Source organism: Pseudophryne corroboree, chromosome 4 (assembly GCF_028390025.1).
Source record: "Pseudophryne corroboree isolate aPseCor3 chromosome 4, aPseCor3.hap2, whole genome shotgun sequence".
NCBI classification, from domain to species: Eukaryota; Metazoa; Chordata; class Amphibia; order Anura; family Myobatrachidae; genus Pseudophryne; species Pseudophryne corroboree.
The window spans coordinates 435,603,781-435,624,278 of NC_086447.1; the positions used below are offsets into that span (position 1 = coordinate 435,603,781).

A 20,498-nucleotide genomic window follows, 5' to 3' on the forward strand; every position below is an offset into this window, starting at 1 on the left:
ACAAATGACATCGAAAGTGTAAAGTTGCAACTTTTTGAATTTATTACGACTAATTTACTAAGCTGTCGTATTCTGCATTTTCGTATTTACCGATGTCGATGTCATTCGTTTTTTTTGGCAGTGTTTTACGTGAGTGACTTGTAAAACACTGCCGACTTTAACACAATGAATCTCGGCCGGATCTGAGAGATCCGTGCTGGGCTTCATTGTGCACCTTTATTAAAATAGAAATCATTGTTAAAATCTTTAAAAAAAAATGCGTGGGGTCCCCCCTCCTAAGCAAAACCAGCCTCGGGCTCTTTGAGCCGGCCCTGGTTGAAAAAATATGGGGGGAAAAATGTCAGGGGTTCCCCCATATTTAAACAACCAGCACCGGGCTCTGCGCCTGGTCCTGGTTCCAAAAATACGGGGGACAAAAAGCGTAGGGGTCCCCCGTATTTCTGAAACCAGCACCGGGCTCCACTAGCCAGATACATAATGCCACAGCCGGGGTACACTTTTATCTAGGTCCCTGCGGCCCTGGCATTACATACCCAACTAGTCACCCCTGGCCGGGGTACCCTGGAGGAGTGGGGACCCCTTCAATCAAGGGGTCCCCCCCCTCCAGCCACCCAAGCGCCAGGGGTGAAGCCCGAGGCTGTGTCCCCCCCCCCCCCCACCCCCCATCCAAGGGCTGCGGATGGGGGGCTGATAGCCTTTTTGTCAAAAAATGAATATTGTTTTTAGTAGCAGTACTACAAGTACCAGCAAGCCTCCCACGCAAGCTGGTACTTGGAGAACCACAAGTACCAGCATGCGGTGGAAAACCGGGCCCGCTGGTACCTGTAGTACTACTACTAAAAAAATACCCCAATAAAAACAGAAGACACACACCTTGAAAGTAAAAGTTTAATACATACATCCACACCTCCATATACACATACTTACCTATGTTCACACGAGGGTCGGTCCTCTTCTCCATGTAGAATCCATGGTGTACCTGTTGAAAAAATTATACTCACAAAATCCAGTGTAGATGGCTTCTCTTCTTTTCTATTTGTAATCCTGGTACTTTGCAAAATAACAAAACGGACACCCGACCTCGCACTGAAAGGGGCCCCATGTTTTCACATGGGACTCCTTTCCCCGAATGCCAGGAACCCCCCCTGACTTCTGTCTAAGAGGGTTCCATCAGCCAATCAGGGTGCGCCACGTTGTGGCACCCTCCTGATTGGCTGTGTGCTCCTGTAGTGTATGACAGGCAGCACACGGCAGTGATACAATGTAGCGCCTATGCGCTCCATTGTAACCAATGGTGGGAACTTTGTGGTCAGCGGTTGACCGAAAGTAACCTCACCGCTGACCACAAAGTTCCCACCATTGGTTACAATGGAGCGCAAAGGCGCTACATTGTATCACTGCCGTGTGCTGCCTGACATACACTACAGGAGCACACAGCCAATCAGGAGGGTGCCACAACGTGGCGTACCCTGATTGGCTGATGGAACCCTCTTAGACAGAAGTCAGGGGGGGTTCCTGGCATTCGGGGAAAGGGGTCCCATGTGAAAACATGGGGCCCCTTTCAGTGCGAGGTCGGGTGTCCGTTTTGTTATTTTGCAAAGTACCAGGATTACAAATAGAAAAGAAGAGGAGCCATCTACACTGGATTTTGTGAGTATAATTTTTTCAACAGGTACACCATGGATTCTACATGGAGAAGAGGACCGACCCTCGTGTGAACATAGGTAAGTATGTGTATATGGAGGTGTGGATGTATGTATTAAACTTTTACTTTCAAGGTGTGTGTCTTCTGTTTTTATTGGGGTATTTTTTTAGTAGTAGTACTACAGGTACCAGCGGGCCCGGTTTTCCACTGCATGCTGGTACTTGTGGTTCTCCAAGTACCAGCTTGCGTGGGAGGCTTGCTGGGACTTGTAGTACTGCTACTAAAAACAATATTCATTTTTTGACAAAAAGGCTATCAGCCCCCCATCTGCAGCCCTTGGATGGGGGGGGACAGCCTCGGGCTTCACCCCTGGCCCTTGAGTGGCTGGAGGGGGGGGACCCCTTGATTGAAGGGGTCCCCACTCCTCCAGGGTACCCCGGCCAGGGGTGACTAGTTGGGTATGTAATGCCAGGGCCGCAGGGACCTAGATAAAAGTGTCCCCCGGCTGTGGCATTATGTATCTGGCTAGTGGAGCCCGGTGCTGGTTTCAGAAATACGGGGGACCCCTACGCTTTTTGTCCCCCGTATTTTTGGAACCAGGACCAGGCGCAGAGTCCGGTGCTGGTTGTTTAAATATGGGGGAACCCCTAACATTTTTTTCCCCATATTTTTTCAACCAGGGCCGGCTCAAAGAGCCCGAGGCTGGTTTTACTTAGGAGGGGGGGGACCCCACGCATTTTTTTTTTTTTTAAATAACACTTTCCAACCCCTTCCCACTGAAAAACATGCACGGATCTCATGGATCCGTGCATGCCTATCCGAACACGGTAAAAAAAAGCAGGTCTGGTTTTTTTTTAGCACTTTTTCACGATTTGTATTTTAGCACGGCAGTGTTTGGCTATTGTCGGCAGTGTTTGTGATTTGCACTTTTTAGTAAATGACCAATTTCTACCAAATTCCAGGCGTATTTGACCGATGGTGTATTGATTCGTAATTTTTTCCTAGGACTTCCAAAATAATACGAATGCCCTCATCACTGCCGTGATTTGAGTTTAGTAAATTCCCGAGATGACACTTTGAAGAAAAAACATAATCTCTGTCAAAATCGGGACCTTAGTAAATATACCCCAGTGTATTTATTTTACAGACTACCAAATCAGATAGTCTGGGAAAAAAATACAGTTGAAATATCGGGAAGAATCGGGAAAAAGTTTCTGCAGTAGGATACATTGGTTTCCACAGGAAAACATCGGGGTGTAGAGTGGATATTGATCCAGAGACACCAACAGGCTAAAGCTTATTAGGATTATTGAATGGATAAGATATTGGTTGAAGGATAGAAAACAGAAAGTTGTGGTAAATGGAGTGCATTCACAGGAGGGAAATGTTACTATTGGAGTACCCCAGGGATCTGTACTTGGGCAAGTGCTTTTTAATATCTTCATTGGTGACATTGCAAATGGCATTAAAGGGAAAGTATGCCTTTTTGCAGATGACACAAAGCTATGCAACAGGGTAGACACACCAGGTGGGGTAAAATAAATGATTGAGGATCTAGGTAGACTAGAGGAATGGTCAAGAGTGTGTCAATTACAGTTTAATGCCAAAAATTATGCGCTTTTGTCTCAAAAATCCAAAGGCTAAATATAGTATTAATGGCACTATACTGGAAACTACTGAGGAGGAAAGGGATCTAGGAGTCACATTGCTTACCTGCCTTTAAGTCGCACGAAATAGTAACGAAGCAATGAGGAAGGCTAGTCAGATGCTTGGCTGCATTGGGAGAGGAATCAGCAGCAGAAAGAAAGAAGTAATAATCCCACTGTATAGGTCATTGGTGCGGCCTAATCTAGAATACTGTGTTCAATTCTGGAGGCCAGATCTTCAGCAGGATATTAATACATTAGAGACTGTACAAAGAAGGGCAACTAAAATGGTGCATGGCCTACATCACAAAACATACCCAGAAAGATTAAGAAATCTCAATATGTATAGTTTGGAGAAGGGAAAGGGGAGACATGATAGAAACTTTCAAATATATCAAGGGTTTTAACAAAGTCCAGGAGGGAAACATTCTCCAAATGAAGAGTAGCAATAGGACACGAGGACATGCACTGAGACTGGAGGTGGGCAGGGGGGGGGGGGGTTCAGGGGAAATTTGAGGAAAAATTACTTCACAGAAAGGGTAGTGGATAAGTGGAATAGCCTCCCATCAGAGGTGGTAGAGGCTAAGACAGTGGAGCAATTTAAACATGCATGGGATAGACATAAGGATATCCTTACAAAGAAATAAGGATCAAGCAATGTTAGAGAAAAAAAGAATGTAAAAAAAAAGGGCAGACTAGATGGGCCAAGTGGTTCTTATCTGCCGTCAAATTCTACGTTTGTCCCAGGATGCATTGGGGCCTCCTCTATAAACCCCGCCTCCAGGCACTGGAGCTCAGATTCGAGTTGGTGCCTGCAGCAGCAGGTTAACTAACAGGAGGGCCGCACTGGGCAAAAGCTTCTTAGAAGATTCCTTCTCTGGGCTGTCAGCGCTGTATGTCAGGGTGACACTTCAGCGCTGCAGCTCCATCACCCCCCAAGTGGCGTATATGTGTGTATGTATGTATATATATATATATATATATATATATATATATATATGTACGTACGTACGTGTGTGTGTGTGTGTGTATATATATATATATATATATATACATATATATAAAATATATATTTCTAGTCCAGTGCAGCTTTATTGTTTAATAAATTTCTGCATTGCCTGTGACTGTGGTTGCATGGATCTGCTGTGTGGTTTCACTTTCAGTGTTTCCCAGATATAACTGTCACTATGTTCTGTACCCTAAGAGTCTAGGTGCGTCTGGGTCTGCAAATACGTATAGTGCGTCACAGTATTTATCCAATACGCATATTCTGCTGTGTACTTAGTCACATAATACAGTCTTTATTCTCAGGTATTGTACTTTGTCTGGCTTTATCGTACTAAGTCGCTCTGTTGTTGCATTTTTACATAATGTCTAACAGAAAGGGCAGTGAATAAGTGGAAGCTCCTGCATCATGCAGAGCATGCTCCAGGGATTTACCAGAAGGGGAAGGTTTGTATGATGATTTATATCAGGGATGGGGAACCTTCGGCCCTCCAGCTGTTGTTGAACTACACATCCCAGCATGCCCTGCAACAGTTTTTGCATGGCCAAATAGCAAAACTGTAGCAAGGCATGCTGGTATGTGTAGTTCAACAACAGCTGGAGAGCCGAAGGTTCCCCATCCCTGATTTATATACTGTGTCATACACCTCCTAGTCAGTCCGCAGCACCTGGGTTTACTCAGGAGCCACCCTGGGCTGCGTTAACTAACCTACTGGGTACTCTGGTAGAACGCCTGTGCTACTACAGCCACATATTGTCCCTATGGTTAATCTGCCTTGGGCGGAAAATTTATCTAACTAGCTGCAACAATTAAATCAGCCCTTGGTTAGACAGAAATCCACCCCAGGTCACTCCTGTGCCTCTGGGTATTCTAAGTGGGCTGCTTCCTTCTCACAGTCCACATACCTCACTGATATTTCATTTGAAGAGGAGTGGGAGCATACGGTCCCGTCAGACACTGAATCTGGTGTTACTGATGAGTGTTCTCCCTTGCAGATTGATTTCCCTGCCTTAGTGGTTGCTATTAAAGAAATCCTACAAATCTCTAAAGATGAGGATTCCACTACTGTGGCAAAAAAACATGATATGTTTAAACTGCAGAAGGTGTTTAAAACTCTGTTGCCCCGTACTGACCATTTAGTGGACATCGGACAGGAACCCTGGTCTACTCCAGGCAAGAAATTCCCTCTGCCTAAACTGACCTTGGCTCGCTATCCTCTCCCTGCAGAGTTATGTAACGGTGGATTCTCATGTCACCTGACTTGTGGTGTCGTCCACTCTGCCTGTCACCACTGTCCCCTCACTGAAGGAACCGACAGATAAGCGTGTGAGGGATGCCTGAAGTCTGTTTACTCCCTTACACGAGCTGTGCATGGGCCCACTGTTGCTGCCTCCTGGGCTGCAAAAGGTATTGAAGCGTGAGTTCAGGTATTAGAGGAAGAGCTGCCTGAGAATATTTCTGACATGGCCAGACAATACCTGTCTAACTTTACCACCGTTGCCTATTACATTCAGGAGGCGTCATCTGAGGTGGGTGTGTTGGTGGCCAAGGCGTCAGCTACGTCTGTCCTGGCTCGCAGTATTCTGTGGTTGAGGTCATGGAAAGTGGACCTAGACTCTAAAAAGACCTTTGAGGTACTCCCCTTTTCTCTATCGTCCTAGTGGATGCTGGGGTTCCTGAAAGGACCATGGGGAATAGCGGCTCCGCAGGAGACAGGGCACAAAAAGTAAAGCTTTAGGATCAGGTGGTGTGCACTGGCTCCTTCCCCTATGACCCTCCTCCAAGCCTCAGTTAGATTTTTGTGCCCGGCCGAGAAGGGTGCAATCTAGGTGGCTCTCCTAAAGAGCTGCTTAGAAAAGTTTAGCTTAGGTTTTTTATTTTACAGTGAGTCCTGCTGGCAACAGGATCACTGCAACGAGGGACTTAGGGGAGAAGAAGTGAACTCACCTGCGTGCAGGATGGATTGGCTTCTTTGGCTACTGGACATTAGCTCCAGAGGGACGATCACAGGTACAGCCTGGATGGTCACCGGAGCCTCGCCGCCGGCCCCCTTGCAGATGCTGAAAAGAGAAGAAGGTCCAGAATCGGCGGCAGAAGACTCCTCAGTCTTCTTAAGGTAGCGCACAGCACTGCAGCTGTGCGCCATTGCTCTCAGCACACTTCACACGGCAGTCACTGAGGGTGCAGGGCGCTGGGAGGGGGGCGCCCTGGGAGGCAATGTAAACCTATTTTTTGGCAAAAAATACCTCACATATAGCCTCCGGGGGCTATATGGAGATATTTAACCCCTGCCAGAATCCGTTGAAGAGCGGGAGACGAGCCCGCCGAAAAAGGGGCGGGGCCTATCTCCTCAGCACACAGCGCCATTTTCCCTCACAGAAAGGCTGGAGGGAAGGCTCCCAGGCTCTCCCCTGCACTGCACTACAGAAACAGGGTTAAAACAGAGAGGGGGGGCACTAATTTGGCGTTAGAAATATATAAAAAGATGCTATAAGGGAAAACACTTATATAAGGTTGTCCCTATATAATTATAGCGTTTTTTGGTGTGTGCTGGCAAACTCTCCCTCTGTCTCTCCAAAGGGCTAGTGGGTCCTGTCCTCTATCAGAGCATTCCCTGTGTGTGTGCTGTGTGTCGGTACGTGTGTGTCGACATGTATGAGGACGATGTTGGTGAGGAGGCGGAGCAATTGCCTGTAATGGTGATGTCACTCTCTAGGGAGTCGACACCGGAATGGATGGCTTATTTAGGGAATTACGTGATAATGTCAACACGCTGCAAGGTCGGTTGACGACATGAGATGGCCGACAAACAATTAGTACCGGTCCAGACGTCTCAAAAACACCGTCAGGGGTTTTAAAACGCCCGTTTACCTTAGTCGGTCGACACGGACACTGAATCCAGTGTCGACGGTGAATAAACAAACGTAATCCTTATTAGGGCCACACGTTAAGGGCAATGAAGGAGGTGTTACATATTTCTGATACTACAAGTACCACAAAAGAGGGTATTATGTGGGATGTGAAAAAACTACCTGTAGTTTTTCCTGAATCAGATAAATTAAATGAAGTGTGTGATGATGCGTGGGTTCCCCCCGATAGAAAATTATTGGCGGTATACCCTTTCCCGCCAGAAGTTAGGGCGCGTTGGGAAACACCCCTTAGGGTGGATAAGGCGCTCACACGCTTATCAGAACAAGTGGCGGTACCGTCTATAGATAGGGCCGTCCTCAAGGAGCCAGCTGACAGGAGGCTGGAAAATATCATATAAAAGTATATACACACATACTGGTGTTATACTGCGACCAGCGATCGCCTCAGCCTGGATGTGCAGAGCTGGGGTGGCTTGGTCGGATTCCCTGACTAAAAATATTGATACCCTTGACAGGGACAGTATTTTATTGACTATAGAGCATTTAAAGGATGCATTTCTATATATGCGAGATGCACAGAGGGATATTTGCACTCTGGCATCAAGAGTAAGTGCTATGTCCATATCTGCCAGAAGATGTTTATGGACACGACAGTGGTCAGGTGATGCAGATTCCAAACGGCACAAAGGTGTATTGCCGTATAAAGGAAGAGGAGTTATTTGGGGTCGGTCCATCGGACCTGGTGGCCACGGCAACTGCTGGAAAATCCACCGTTTTTACCCTAAGTCACATCTCTGCAGAAAAAGACACCGTCTTTTCAGCCTCAGTCCTTTCGTCCCTATAAGAGTCATATTTGCCCAGGGATAGAGGAAAGGGAAGAAGACTGCAGCAGGCAGCCCATTCCCAGGAACAGAAGCCTTCCACCGCTTCTGCCAAGCTCTCAGCATGACGCTGGGACCGTACAGGACCCCTGGATCCTACAAGTAGTATCCCAGGGGTACAGATTGGAATGTCGAAACGTTTCCCCCTCGCAGGCTCCTGAAGTCTGCTTTACCAAGGTATCCCTCCGACAAGGAGGCAGTATGGGAAAAAATTCACAAGCTGTATTCCCAGCAGGTGATAATCAAATTACCCCTCCTACAACAAGGAAAGGGGTATTATTCCACACTATATTGTGGTACTGAAGCCAGAAGGCTAGGTGAGACCTATTCTAAATCTAAAAAAATTTGAACACTTACAAAGGTTCAAATCAAGATGGAGTCACTCAGAGCAGTGATAACGAACCAGGAAGAAGGGGACTATATAGTGTCCCGGGACATCAGGGATGCTTACCTCCATGTCCCAAATTTGCCTTTCTCACTAAGGGTACCTCAGGTTCGTGGTATAGAACTGTCACTGTCAGTTTCAGACGCTGCCGTTTGGATTGTCCACGGCACCCCGGGTCTTTACCAAGGTAATGGCCGAAATGATGATTCTTCTTCGAAGAAAAGGCGTCTTAATTACCCCTTACTTGGACGATCTCCTGATAAGGGCAAAGTCCAGGGAACAGTTGGAGGTCGGAGTAGCACTATCTCGGATACTGCTACAACAGCACGGATGGATTCTAAATATTCCAAAATCGCAGCTGATCCTGACGACACGTCTGCTGTGCCTAGGGATGATTCTGGACACAGTCCAGAAAAAGGTGTTTCTCCCGGATGAGAAAGCCAGGGAGTTATCCGAGCTAGTCAAGAACCTCCTAAAACCAGGAAAAGTGTCAGTGCATCATTGCACAAGGGTCCTGGTAAAAATGGTGGCTTCCTACGAAGCAATTCCATTCGGCAGATTTCACGCAAGAACTTTTCAGTGGGATCTGCTGGACAAATGGTCCGGATCGCATCTTCAGATGCATCAGCGGATAACCCTATATCCAAGGACAAGGGTGTCTCTCCTGTGGTGGTTACAGAGTGCTCATCTTCTAGAGGGCCGCAGATTCGGCATTCAGGATTGGATGCTGGTGACCACGGAGGCCAGCCCGAGAGGCTGGGGAGCAGTCACACAAGGAAAAAATTTCCAGGGAGTGTGATCAAGTCTGGAGACTTTTCTCCACATAAATATACTGGAGCTAAGGGTAAATTTATAATGCTCTAAGCTTAGCAAGACCTCTGCTTCAAGGTCAGCCGGTATTGATCCAGTGGGAAAAACATCACGGCAGTCGCCCACGTAAACAGACAGGGCGGCACAAGAAGCAGGAGGGCAATGGCAAAAACTGCAAGGACTTTTCGCTGGGCGGAAAATCATGTGATAGCACTGTCAGCAGTGTTTCATTCCGGGAGTGGAAACTGGGAAGCAGACTTCCTCAGCAGGCACGACCTCCACCCGGGAGAGTGGAAACTTCATCGGGAAGTTTTTCCACGTGATGGTGAACCGTTGGGAAATACCAAAGGTGGACATGATGGCGTCCCGTCTGAACAAAAAACGGGACAGGTATTGCGCCAGGTCAAGAGACCCTCAGGCAATAGCTGTGGACGTTCTGGTAACACTGTGGGTGTACCAGTCGGTGTATGTGTTCCCTCCTCTGCTTCTCATACCTAAGGTACTGAGAATTATAAGACGTAGAGGAGTAAGAACTATACTCATGGCTCCGGATTGGCCAAGAAGGACTTGGTACCCGGAACTTCAAGAGATGCTCACAGAGGACTTATGGCCTCTGCCGCTAAGAAGGGACTTGCTTCAGCAAGTACCATGTCTGTTCCAAGACTTACCGCAGCTGCGTTTGACGGCATGGCGGTGGAACGCCGGATCCTAAGGGAAAAAGGCATTCCGGAAGAGGTCATTCCTACCCTGGTCAAAGCCAGGAAGGAGGTGACCGCACAACATTATCACCACATGTGGCGAAAATATGTTGCGTGGTGTGAGGCCAGGAAGGCCCCACGAAGAAATTTCAACTCGGTCGATTCCTGCATTTCCTGCAAACAGGAGTGTCTATGGGCCTCAAATTGGGGCCCATTAAGGTTCAAATTTCGGCCCTGTCGATTTTCTTCCAGAAAGAATTGGCTTCAGTTTCTGAAGTCCAGAAGTTTGTCAAGGGAGTATTGCATATACAACCCCCTTTTGTGCCTCCAGTGGCACTGTGGGATCTCAACGTAGTTCTGGGATTCCTCAAATCACATTGGTTTAAAACCAGTCAAATCTGTGGATTTGAAGCATCTCACATGAAAAGTGACCATGCTCTTGGCCCTGGCCTGGGCCAGGCGAGTGTCAAATTGGTGGGTTTTTTTCTCAAAAAAGCCCATATCTGTTTGTCCATTCGGACAGGGCAGAGCTGCGGACTCGTCCCCAGTTCTCTCCCTAAGGTGGTGTCAGTGTTTCACCTGAACCAGCTTATTGTGGTGCCTTGCGCCTACTAGGGACTTGGAGGACTCCAAGTTGCTGGATGTTGTCAGGGCCCTGAAAGTATAGGTTCCAGGACGGCTGGAGTCAGGAAAACTGACTTGCTGTTATCCTGTATGCACCCAACAAACTGGGTGCTCTTGCTTCTAAGCAGACTATTGCTAGTTGGATGTGTAATACAATTCAGCTTGCACATTCTGTGGCAGGCCTGCCACAGCCAAAATATGTAAATGCCCATTCCACAAGGAAGGTGGGCTCATCTTGGGCGGCTGCCCGAGGGGTCTCGGCTTTACAACTTTGCCGAGCGGCTATTTAGTCAGGGGCAAACACGTTTGTAAAATCCTACAAATTTGATACCCTGGCTAAGGAGGACCTGGAGTTCTCTCATTCGGTGCTGCAGAGTCATCCGCACTCTCCCGCCCGTTTGGGAGCTTTGGTATAATCCCCATGGTCCTTTCAGGAACCCCAGCATCCACTAGGACGATAGAGAAAATAAGAATTTACTTACCGATAATTCTATTTCTCGGAGTCCGTAGTGGATGCTGGGCGCCCATCCCAAGTGCGGATTATCTGCATTACTTGTACATAGTTACAAAAATCGGGTTATTATTGTTGTGAGCCATCTTTTCAGAGGCTCCGCTGTTATCATACTGTTAACTGGGTTCAGATCACAGGTTGTACAGTGTGATTGGTGTGGCTGGTATGAGTCTTACCCGGGATTCAAAATCCTTCCTTATTGTGTACGCTCGTCCGGGCACAGTATCCTAACTGAGGCTTGGAGGAGGGTCATAGGGGGAGGAGCCAGTGCACACCACCTGATCCTAAAGCTTTACTTTTTGTGCCCTGTCTCCTGCGGAGCCGCTATTCCCCATGGTCCTTTCAGGAACCCCAGCATCCACTACGGACTCCGAGAAATAGAATTATCGGTAAGTAAATTCTTATTTACTGGGGACATTTTGTTTGGAGAAGACCTGAATAAAATTGTGTCTGAGTTAGCAGCTGCTAAGACTGCTTTTCTCCCAAATATTAATTCTTCTGCACACAAGGCAAAAGGTACCACTTTTCGTTCCTTTTCAGCCTCATGAAAAAGCAAAAGGTCAGACATACCCAAGACAGTCTCGTGCTCCCAAAACAACAAAGCCCAAGGCCAAGCAATCCTGGGCAGCCTGTCAGCCTGCTTCCAAACAAGACAAGCCTACTGCATGATGGGGCGGGCCTCCCCCTGAGGGACCCCAGGGTGGGAGGCCGACTTCTACAATTGCCCAGGTCTGGTTAAACACCATTTCTCTTATTTCCTAAAGGATGCTGGGATCCACATTAGTACCATGGAGTATAGACCTGTTCACTAAGAGCCACTGGCACTTTAAGAGTTTAATAGTGTGGTCTGGCTCCTCCCTCTATGCCCCTCCTACCAGACTCAATTTAGAAAATGTGCCCGGAGGAGCCGGTCACAGCTAAGGGAGCTCCATAGGAGTTTTTTTAGTTTTATTAATTTTCTTAGTGTTAGGCACAGGGAGGCTGCTGGCAACAGCCTCCCTGCTTCGTGGGACTTAGGGGGGGGAGTAGTGTCCAACCTTGAGAGGTTAATGGCCACTATCTCCACTGACAGGACACTGAGCTCCTGAGGGTGATGATCGTTAGCCGCCCCAGGTAACCTCTCACTCCCGCAGCATGCCGCCACCCCGTAACAGAGCCAGAAGATTCCGGTGGCGAGTGAGTCACCGGCGACCCGACAAGCGGGGAGCTGGTGTAAATGGCGGCAACAGGGTAGGAGCGCAGTACTAACTGCACTCCGGAGAGCTCAGCGGTACACAGTGCGGCGCTATGAGGGGCTCCCTGAGCCAGCGCAGACACACTACACTGGTCACTCAAGGCTGTCAGGGACCCCGGTAACGCTGCCAGCCATACCTCAGGCCAGTATAAAGAATTGAAAGTGTGGGAAGACGCGCCATATTCAAGGGGCGGAGCTTCTCAGAGGGGACCCAGCAGCTTCCAGCGCCATTTTCTTCCTGCAGATACAGCTACAGAGACGCTGGCTGGGAGTGCTGTGCCTCCACATGACTCCAACTATCCTGTGCAGTACCAGGGGGTTGTAGAAGTGGGGGGCGTCTGTAAATTACTGTGTAGTCTCTCGAGGGTACACAGTCAGCGCCAGGTATTTTGTTTACAGCTGCCTCATTAAGCGCTGTGTGTGTGTGCTGGCTCCAAGCTCTGTGTTTCTCTGAAGGTACTTAGGGGGGGGGGGGGGGGGGACTGTGTCTGACTTTCCCTGTGTGTGTGGGTGTATATTCTCTCACATAGCCATGTCCAGGGACTTTGTCTTATGCTGCAGTGGAAGTTTCTTCTCCAGAGGAATCCATTCCCTGTACCCAGGAATGTAGTGTCTTGTCTCAGCCTTCTATCTCTGAGCCAGACTGGCTGACTTCAATTAAGGGAATGATCTCTCAGATTGCTACTAGGGTGGCTCATACTGAGTCTGGAACTCAGGTTTTAAAGAATTCTATGGCAGTTTGGTCAGGTTCTGTTCCTATTCCTTCTAAAGTTCCTAGCATATACCCAAAGAAACGTGCGCTTGCCCAGATTATGCAAGCCAACACGGATACCGACTCTGATACAGTAGACGGTGATGGGGATGTACTGAGGGGGGCGGCATCCCTTGCAAAGGGGGTGCAGCTCATGATTGAGGCCATTAGAGCGGCTACTTGGTCTGGGTCGAACACGTTTGCTAAGTTCTACAAGTTCGATACTTTGGCCTCTGAGGACTTAAAATTTGGTCAATCAGTTCTGCAGGAGCCTCCGCGCTCTCCCTCCCGATCTGGGAGCTCTGGTACATCCCCATGGTACTAATGCGGACCCCAGCATCCTCTTAAGACGTAAGAGAAAATAGGATTTTAATTACCTACTGGTAAATCCTTTTCTCGTAGTCCGTAGAGGATGCTGGGCGCCCGCCCAGCGCTTCGTTATCCTGCAGTGGTTACTTGGTTCAGTACTGCGTTGTTCTTTGTTAAGTACTGCGTTATTACTTGGTTCGGTAATGTTATTCAGCTGTTGCAGAGTTTTCAAGACCGTTCTCTTGGTTTGCCTTGTTTGTGTGAGCTGGTGTGAATCTCGCCACTATCTGTGTAAAATCCTTCTCTCGAAGTTGATCGTCTCCTCGGGCACAGTTTCTAGACTGAGTCTGGTAGGAGGGGCATAGAGGGAGGAGCCAGACCACACTATTAAACTCTTAAAGTGCCCATGGCTCCTAGTGGACCCGTCTATACCCCATGGTACTAATGTGGACCCCAGCATCCTCCACGGTAGGTAGGTAATTTTAAATCCTATTTTCAGACGCATGGGTGCTGAAAGGGGATCAGTACTAATTGCCGCCGGTCGGAATCCCGGCGGTCGAAATACCGACGCCGGAATCCCGACCACACAATCCCGACAGGGGTGGTGAGCGGAACGAAGCCCCTTGCAGGCTCGCTTCGCTCGCCACGCTGCGGGCACGGTGCCTCGCTACGCTCGGCACACTATTATATTCTCCCTCTATGGGTGTCGTGGACACCCACGGAGGGAGAATATGTCGGGATTGTGGCGGTCGGGATTCTGGCGTCGGTATTTCGACCGCCGGGATTCCGTCCGGCGGCATCCTGACCGCATCCCGCTGAAAGTTGTCTCTGACCCTTGAGGAAGGAAATAACCGAAACGGGCCATCGAGATGGCCATATGCAGCCCTTTGACTTCCCAGCACCGGATGAGTATTATGCTGCTTAAACAATTATTTTTTACTAAGGATACGCTTGCTGCTTATGCGATTACCTGAGGTCATTGATGAAGTGGCTGACTGTCGTTTTATTGGATTAATAAATCCCTTTTTGCTGTTTTGCACTTTAAAAAGGTGGTGTGCTGGTTTTTCTGATTTTGCCCATGCAGGACATTATTGGATTCTTGTCCTATGATTCATTTTTGACCGAACACCCTCATTATATACATTAGGTGTGTGCTACTTGATATTCTATTGTTTCTTTGTGTGTGTGTGTGTGTGTGTGTGTGTGTGTGGTATGTATGTATGTGTGTGCATGTATGTATATGTGTATATGTGTGTGTGTGTGTGTGTGTGTGTGTGTGTGTGTGTATGTGTATATATATATATATATATATATATATATATAATATGAGAGAGTGATCAATGTGATACCCCCAATCTTCTATCTTTTGGTGGGGCAGTTCCGCTTTTTGGGTATGGAACTGCTGTCCCACGTGCAGTATCTCCTTTTGGGTAAATGCTGGGATAGCACTCTTTTACCGCTGTTCTGCATAGCAGGGCAGTGGGTGAATAGATGCTGTGCCCATGTGTGCAGCAAATACACAGTGTACGGGAGAGTCTGGAAACTGCCCAGCAGTTTAGGGAGCACTGGGCACACCCCAGAGTGAGGCCATGCCATTTTTTGGATACCCACCTTCGAAGCGTCCAGAGCATCTCCCCTCCTAATTTCCAGATATTGGTATAAATGTTAGAGATCGGTGTGATCTGTGTATAGTAATCAGTATGTATCAGGCAAGTAAATTGTTTTCATAGCAGTGGATCAGAGGAGGGGGGCCCTAAACCAGCATCCTGCCTAGGGCCCTATGGAGTCTTAATCAGACTACGCAAATGTTTCCCAGGCATCTGTTAGTCAGTTCTTGCCAAGCTAGCCTCATTATGAATGCTTTTGCAGGTTTAATATTTGAACTGCTATACACATTAGTCATAGTTGCCAAGTACAGACAGATGCCTCTACACTGCCCTCTACAGACAGTGTCTTATTTCCACAATTCATGATTGTCCTGGCATTACTTCACAATGCCAATAGGAGGCTCTATGAAGGTATTGATGTTTACCTGTTATCAATGCAGTCCTCTTCTGTGGAGAGATTGGACACTGGGACATCTCTGCCAACACTTCCTGAGGGTGCACAAGATGGACCTGTGTAACGTTGGCAGGGGCTTGGTGGCAGCTTTAGAGGTTTCTGCATTTGGATCACTATCTCTCCATGTGATGTTGAAAGTAGTACCAGAGATGCCTGTAGCAAAAGTTAGAGACTCTTCAATGAGATGGTTTCTGCTACACGCAAATAGGTTTTTGTGAATGCCTTTAGTCAGGAGTGTAAGAAATATTGTGGCTCTGCAAACCACAATTGTTTATATTTAAACACGTTCTTAAAGCATGGAAAACGTATTTTAATGTTGATGGTTTAAAAATAATATATAATGTAAATAGACCTGTAGACCTGTTTTCTGAAAAACTGTAACCGTTTGTAAAATATATTGGGGTTCTAGAGGGGCACTTATTCATAGTAAACAATACTGCGGGGAGTGACAACCACATTTTAATGCTCTGTTAAAAGTGAGAGCAAAGGGCCTGATTCCCCCCCACTATCGTGTGTGTGTGTGTGTGTGTGTGTGTGTGTGTGTGTGTGTGTGTGTGTGTGTACCGTCAGGTTTACTTACTAATCTGAATCTGGCCCAAAGTACTCTGATTTCTGTATGCTTTTATCAGATGGTGTTTGTCAGTGCCTGTGTGTAAATAATTGTGCTGGGAATGACACTACATTTAAAGCATCATTTTTATGTTATTTGTCACGTTATTAGTGTGGATATTTTTTTTTAAATGCGATTTATTGCAAAATTCGCTGTATCTATTATGTTGGTGGCGATATCCAGCTCTGGGCCATCTTCATTGTTTAAAAATAATTTTAAGTTTAACTCTGTTATTTTATCGTTTACCTTTTTGTTTGTTTGACACCATTTATAAAGACATTCTAACCTAATGTAAATAATGGAGAAGGCCAGGAGGATGTATTTGATCCATTGCTATCTAGAGATCATTTTCACGTTATGATCTACTGTAATCTGCTTTGTTAAGAAAAAAATAAAGGAATGTTGTTGTTCAGAGTTGGCCTGTCACTAGCTCTTGCTTATGTTAAGATGCATATTGGCATCCTATAATACGTCTTTCATTAAAATATTATGTTACCTGTTCCTTTAACATGTTTTTGTAACTGTTGCACTTCAGGTGGAGGCCGTGAGCACATCCGTGCAAGACTCCAGTGTCCTGGTTCAGAGGAGCACATTAGACCTCATCCTGTTTTGTTTCCCTTTCCATATGAGTCAGGTAATGGTGTCCGTTTTGATCTGGATATCTTTTTTTCGTAATGCCTTTTATTTTTTTCACTTTTGAATATTGTGAATTTAAAAATATATGCTGATCATGTAATGCGAGCAATACATCAGGAAGCTTTATTCCTTGATACGATCCCCGTTCAGAGACGCCAGTCGCTGGGTATCGATGATCAGTGTCCTGCTGGTTGGCCGATCCAATCATTTTTTGGTTGGAATTGTCAAATCTGAGATATCCAGCATGTCTCATTTCCCAGTCGTTGACCCCACTCTGTGATTTTACATGGTCTTCCGCTTTGTGGCTGAGTTGCTGTTGTTCCTAAACGCTTCCACTTTCTAATAATATTGCTTAGAGTTGACCATAGAATATCCAACAGGAATGAAATTTCTTGAACCGTCTTATTGTGAATGTGGCATCCTATCACAGCACCACGCTGAAGTCACTGAGCTCTTCAGAACAACCCATTTTGTATCACAACTGTTAGCAGTCCTAATCTGCAGACATAAAGTCCGTTAAATAAAAAGTCTCATTCCTGTGTTTCACAGGGTATAGTTAGACTTGCCTGGCTTCTCGCATGCATAGTCTCAGTCCTGCTTAGAAACATAGAAACATAGAATTTGTCGGCAGATAAGAACCACTTGGCCCATCTAGTCTGCCCCTTTTTTTTTTTTAATATTATTTTTATCTCTAACCTTATTTGATCCTTATTTCTTTGTAAGGATATCCTTATGTCTATCCCATGCATGTTTAAATTGCTCTACTGTCTTAGCCTCTACCACCTCTGATGGGAGGCTATTCCACTTGTCCACTACACCTTTCTGTGAAATAATTTTTCCGCAAATTTCCCCTGAACCTCCCCCCCTCCAGTCTCAGTGCATGTCCTCGTGTCCTATTGCTTCTCTTCATTTGGAGAATGTTTCCCTCCTGGACTTTGTTAAAACCCTTGATATATTTGAAAATTTCTATCATGACCCCCCTTTCCCTTCTCTGCTCCAAACTATACATATTGAGATTTCTTATTCTTTCTGGGTATGTTTTGTGATGTAGGCCATGCACCATTTTAGTTGCCCTCCTTTGTACAGTTTCTAATGTATTAATATCCTTTTGAAGATATGGCCTCCAGAACTGAATACAGTATTCTAGATGAGGCCGTACCAATGACCTATACAGTGGCATTATTACTTCTTTCTTTCTGCTGCTGATTCCTCTCCCAATGCAGCCAAGCATCTGACTAGCCTTCCTCATTGCCTTGTTACATTGCTTACCTGCCTTTAAGTCATCTGAAATAGTGACTCCTAGATATAGTGACTCCTAGATCCCTTTCCTCCTCGGTAGTTTCCAGTATAGTGCCATTAATACTGTATTTAGCTTTAGGATTTTTGAGACCCAAGTGCATGATTTTGCATTTTTTGGCATTAAACTGTAATTGCCAGACTCTTGACCATTCCTCTAGTCTACCTAGATCCTCAATCATTTGTTTTACCCCACCTGGTGTGTCTACCCTGTTGCATACCTTTGTGCCATCTGCAAAAAGGCATACTTTCCCTTTAATGCCATTTGCAATGTCACCAATAAAGATATTAAAAAGCACTGGTCCAAGTACAGATCCCTGGGGTACTCCACTGGTAACATTTCCCTCCTGTGAATGCACTCCATTTACCATAACTCTCTGTTTTCTATCCTTCAACCAAGATCTTATCCATTCAATAATCCTAATATCCAATCCCAAACTTTCAAGTTTATTTAGCAGTCTGCGCTGTGGAACTGTGTCAAAAGCCTTACTAAAGTCTAGATAAGCTAAATCCATGGCTCCACCTTTATCCGTCACTTTAGTCACACAATCAAAAAAGTCAATAAGATTTGTTTGACATGATCTCCCCCCAGTGAATCCATGCTGTTTGGGATCCAGTAAATTGCCGGATTTGAGATAATCTACAACTCTTTCTTTTAAGAGTGTTTCCATCAATTTCCCTACTACTTCCCTACTGCTTCCTGCAGAGTAACCCAGACTTTTGCCTGGTCGTTGCTTCCACAATTTCACCAGGACAGTGTCAGAAATTAGGGATTTACCTGTATCCACCAGTTCTGACCCTGGCCACCTGGCATGTTCCACTCTTGCCATACCACTTCCACCTGTGCTATGTCTTATCTGGGTAGCACACACAATACAACTTGGAATGGACACACAGACAGCAGCATCACTTGTCTGCACAGTCCCACCTGGACTCTCTCCTCTCTGCAGTAATTAGGTGTTCTCACACCTGCCTTATTTCCCCTGTTTGGGCGATTCCCTCCAGCAACACTGAATAGAAACATAAAATTTGACGGCAGATAAGAACCACTTGGCCCATCTACTCTGCACCTTTTTTAGTCATATTGTTACCTCAAATCCTATTTGATCCTTATTTCTTTGTAAGGATATCCTTATGTCTATCCCATGCATGTTTAAATTGCTCTACTGTCTTAGCCTTTACCACCTCTGCTGGAAGGCTACTCCACATAACCACTACCTTTTCTGTAAAGTAATTTTTCCTCAAATTACCCATGAACCTATCTCTTACCAGTTTCAATGCAATACATGTGTTAGTAATGCAATTTACCTTCATACTGCAACACTATATATAACAATTCATCAAATGGATCTCATACAATACGTCCTTTATTTTGCAGTGAGTTCTTAACAATCCTTTCCTGGTTTCTTCTTTATATAAATGTTTTTTCTTTATCCTCGTTCACATGCAAAGGAAAACCTGAGAGAGACCAATGTGTACTATAGTTTTTTTTCCTTGCTTGATGTTAGATCAAGATCCACCCTGTCACATCATGAAAGTCGTGCTGAATTGAAGAACTCATGTGCTCCTTAATGAGATTGTAGCAAGAAATGCTCAGTGTAAACATTAGAAAACTGTTGCAGTTATTTTATACTGTTTGATTAAAGCATTTCTGGATACAAGATGTGTGTGTAAAAAAACGTGCAGTGTTAGCTATTGTCAAGTCATCTTGTAATAACCAGACACTGCCGTTCCTGCAAGTGAAGCTTCAAGCTGCTATTGTCATGATTAGTGTTTTGTTAAACAAAAGGACAAAGTATAATTAATCCTAATACGGTAGCAATTCACTTATGCCTGTATTATGGCAAATTTTATTCTGGGGGACAAGACAAAGCACTGGCCCATGAGCGACCCATCCTTAAAGGATGCTTGATATTATGGCCACACACTGCCTCAATATGGCAATAGTCAGAGTGCAGTAAGCCCTGCTATGCAGCCCAATTACAGCCAAGAGCTGGCCTAGAAATCCTCAAGTCACAGTGTGGGCTTGCATAGCAGAGGCTGCGTGTCATAAGAGCTGCGCCCATCAGTGCGCAAATCAGCCTGCTTGAGAGAGAAAGCAGATAGAGCATGAAAGACTGAGCAGTGAGCAGCATACACAGAGCGCTAGGGAGAAGGAATAGGGGAAATGGGACGGAGAGAGAAGGAATAGGAGAAATGGGAGCGAGAGGGGAGAGAAAGAAGGAATAGGGGAAATGGGAGGAAGAGAGAGAGAGGGAATAGGGAAAATGGTAGAGAGGGGAGGGAGAGAGAGTTAAGAAATGGGAGAAAGGATGGAAAGAGAAGGAGTAGGGGAAATGGGAGAGAGAGAAAAAGCAAAGGAAAAGGGGAAATGGGAGAGAGAGAAAGTGAAGGAATAGGGGGAAAGGGATACTGTGTGGGGGGAAAGTGAAGGAGTAGGGGAAATGAGAGAGAGCGGAGGGCAAGAGAGAGAAGTAATAGCTGCAGTGGGAGACAGGGAGGAGGGAGACAGAGAAGTAATAGGA

General features: G+C 46.2%; 1 protein-coding gene across 5 annotated transcripts in view; it reads left to right on the forward strand.

Annotated features, from left to right (window-relative positions):
• DOP1A (DOP1 leucine zipper like protein A) overlaps positions 1-20,498 on the forward strand; it is a 241,042-nt gene that overhangs the window by 99,320 nt on the left and 121,224 nt on the right. For all 5 annotated transcript variants that reach the window (XM_063916890.1, XM_063916893.1, XM_063916894.1 and 2 more), the window contains exon 6: positions 16,577-16,675. In XM_063916890.1, coding sequence (XP_063772960.1) covers positions 16,577-16,675 — 99 coding nt within the window. The remainder of the gene's footprint in view (positions 1-16,576; positions 16,676-20,498) is intronic.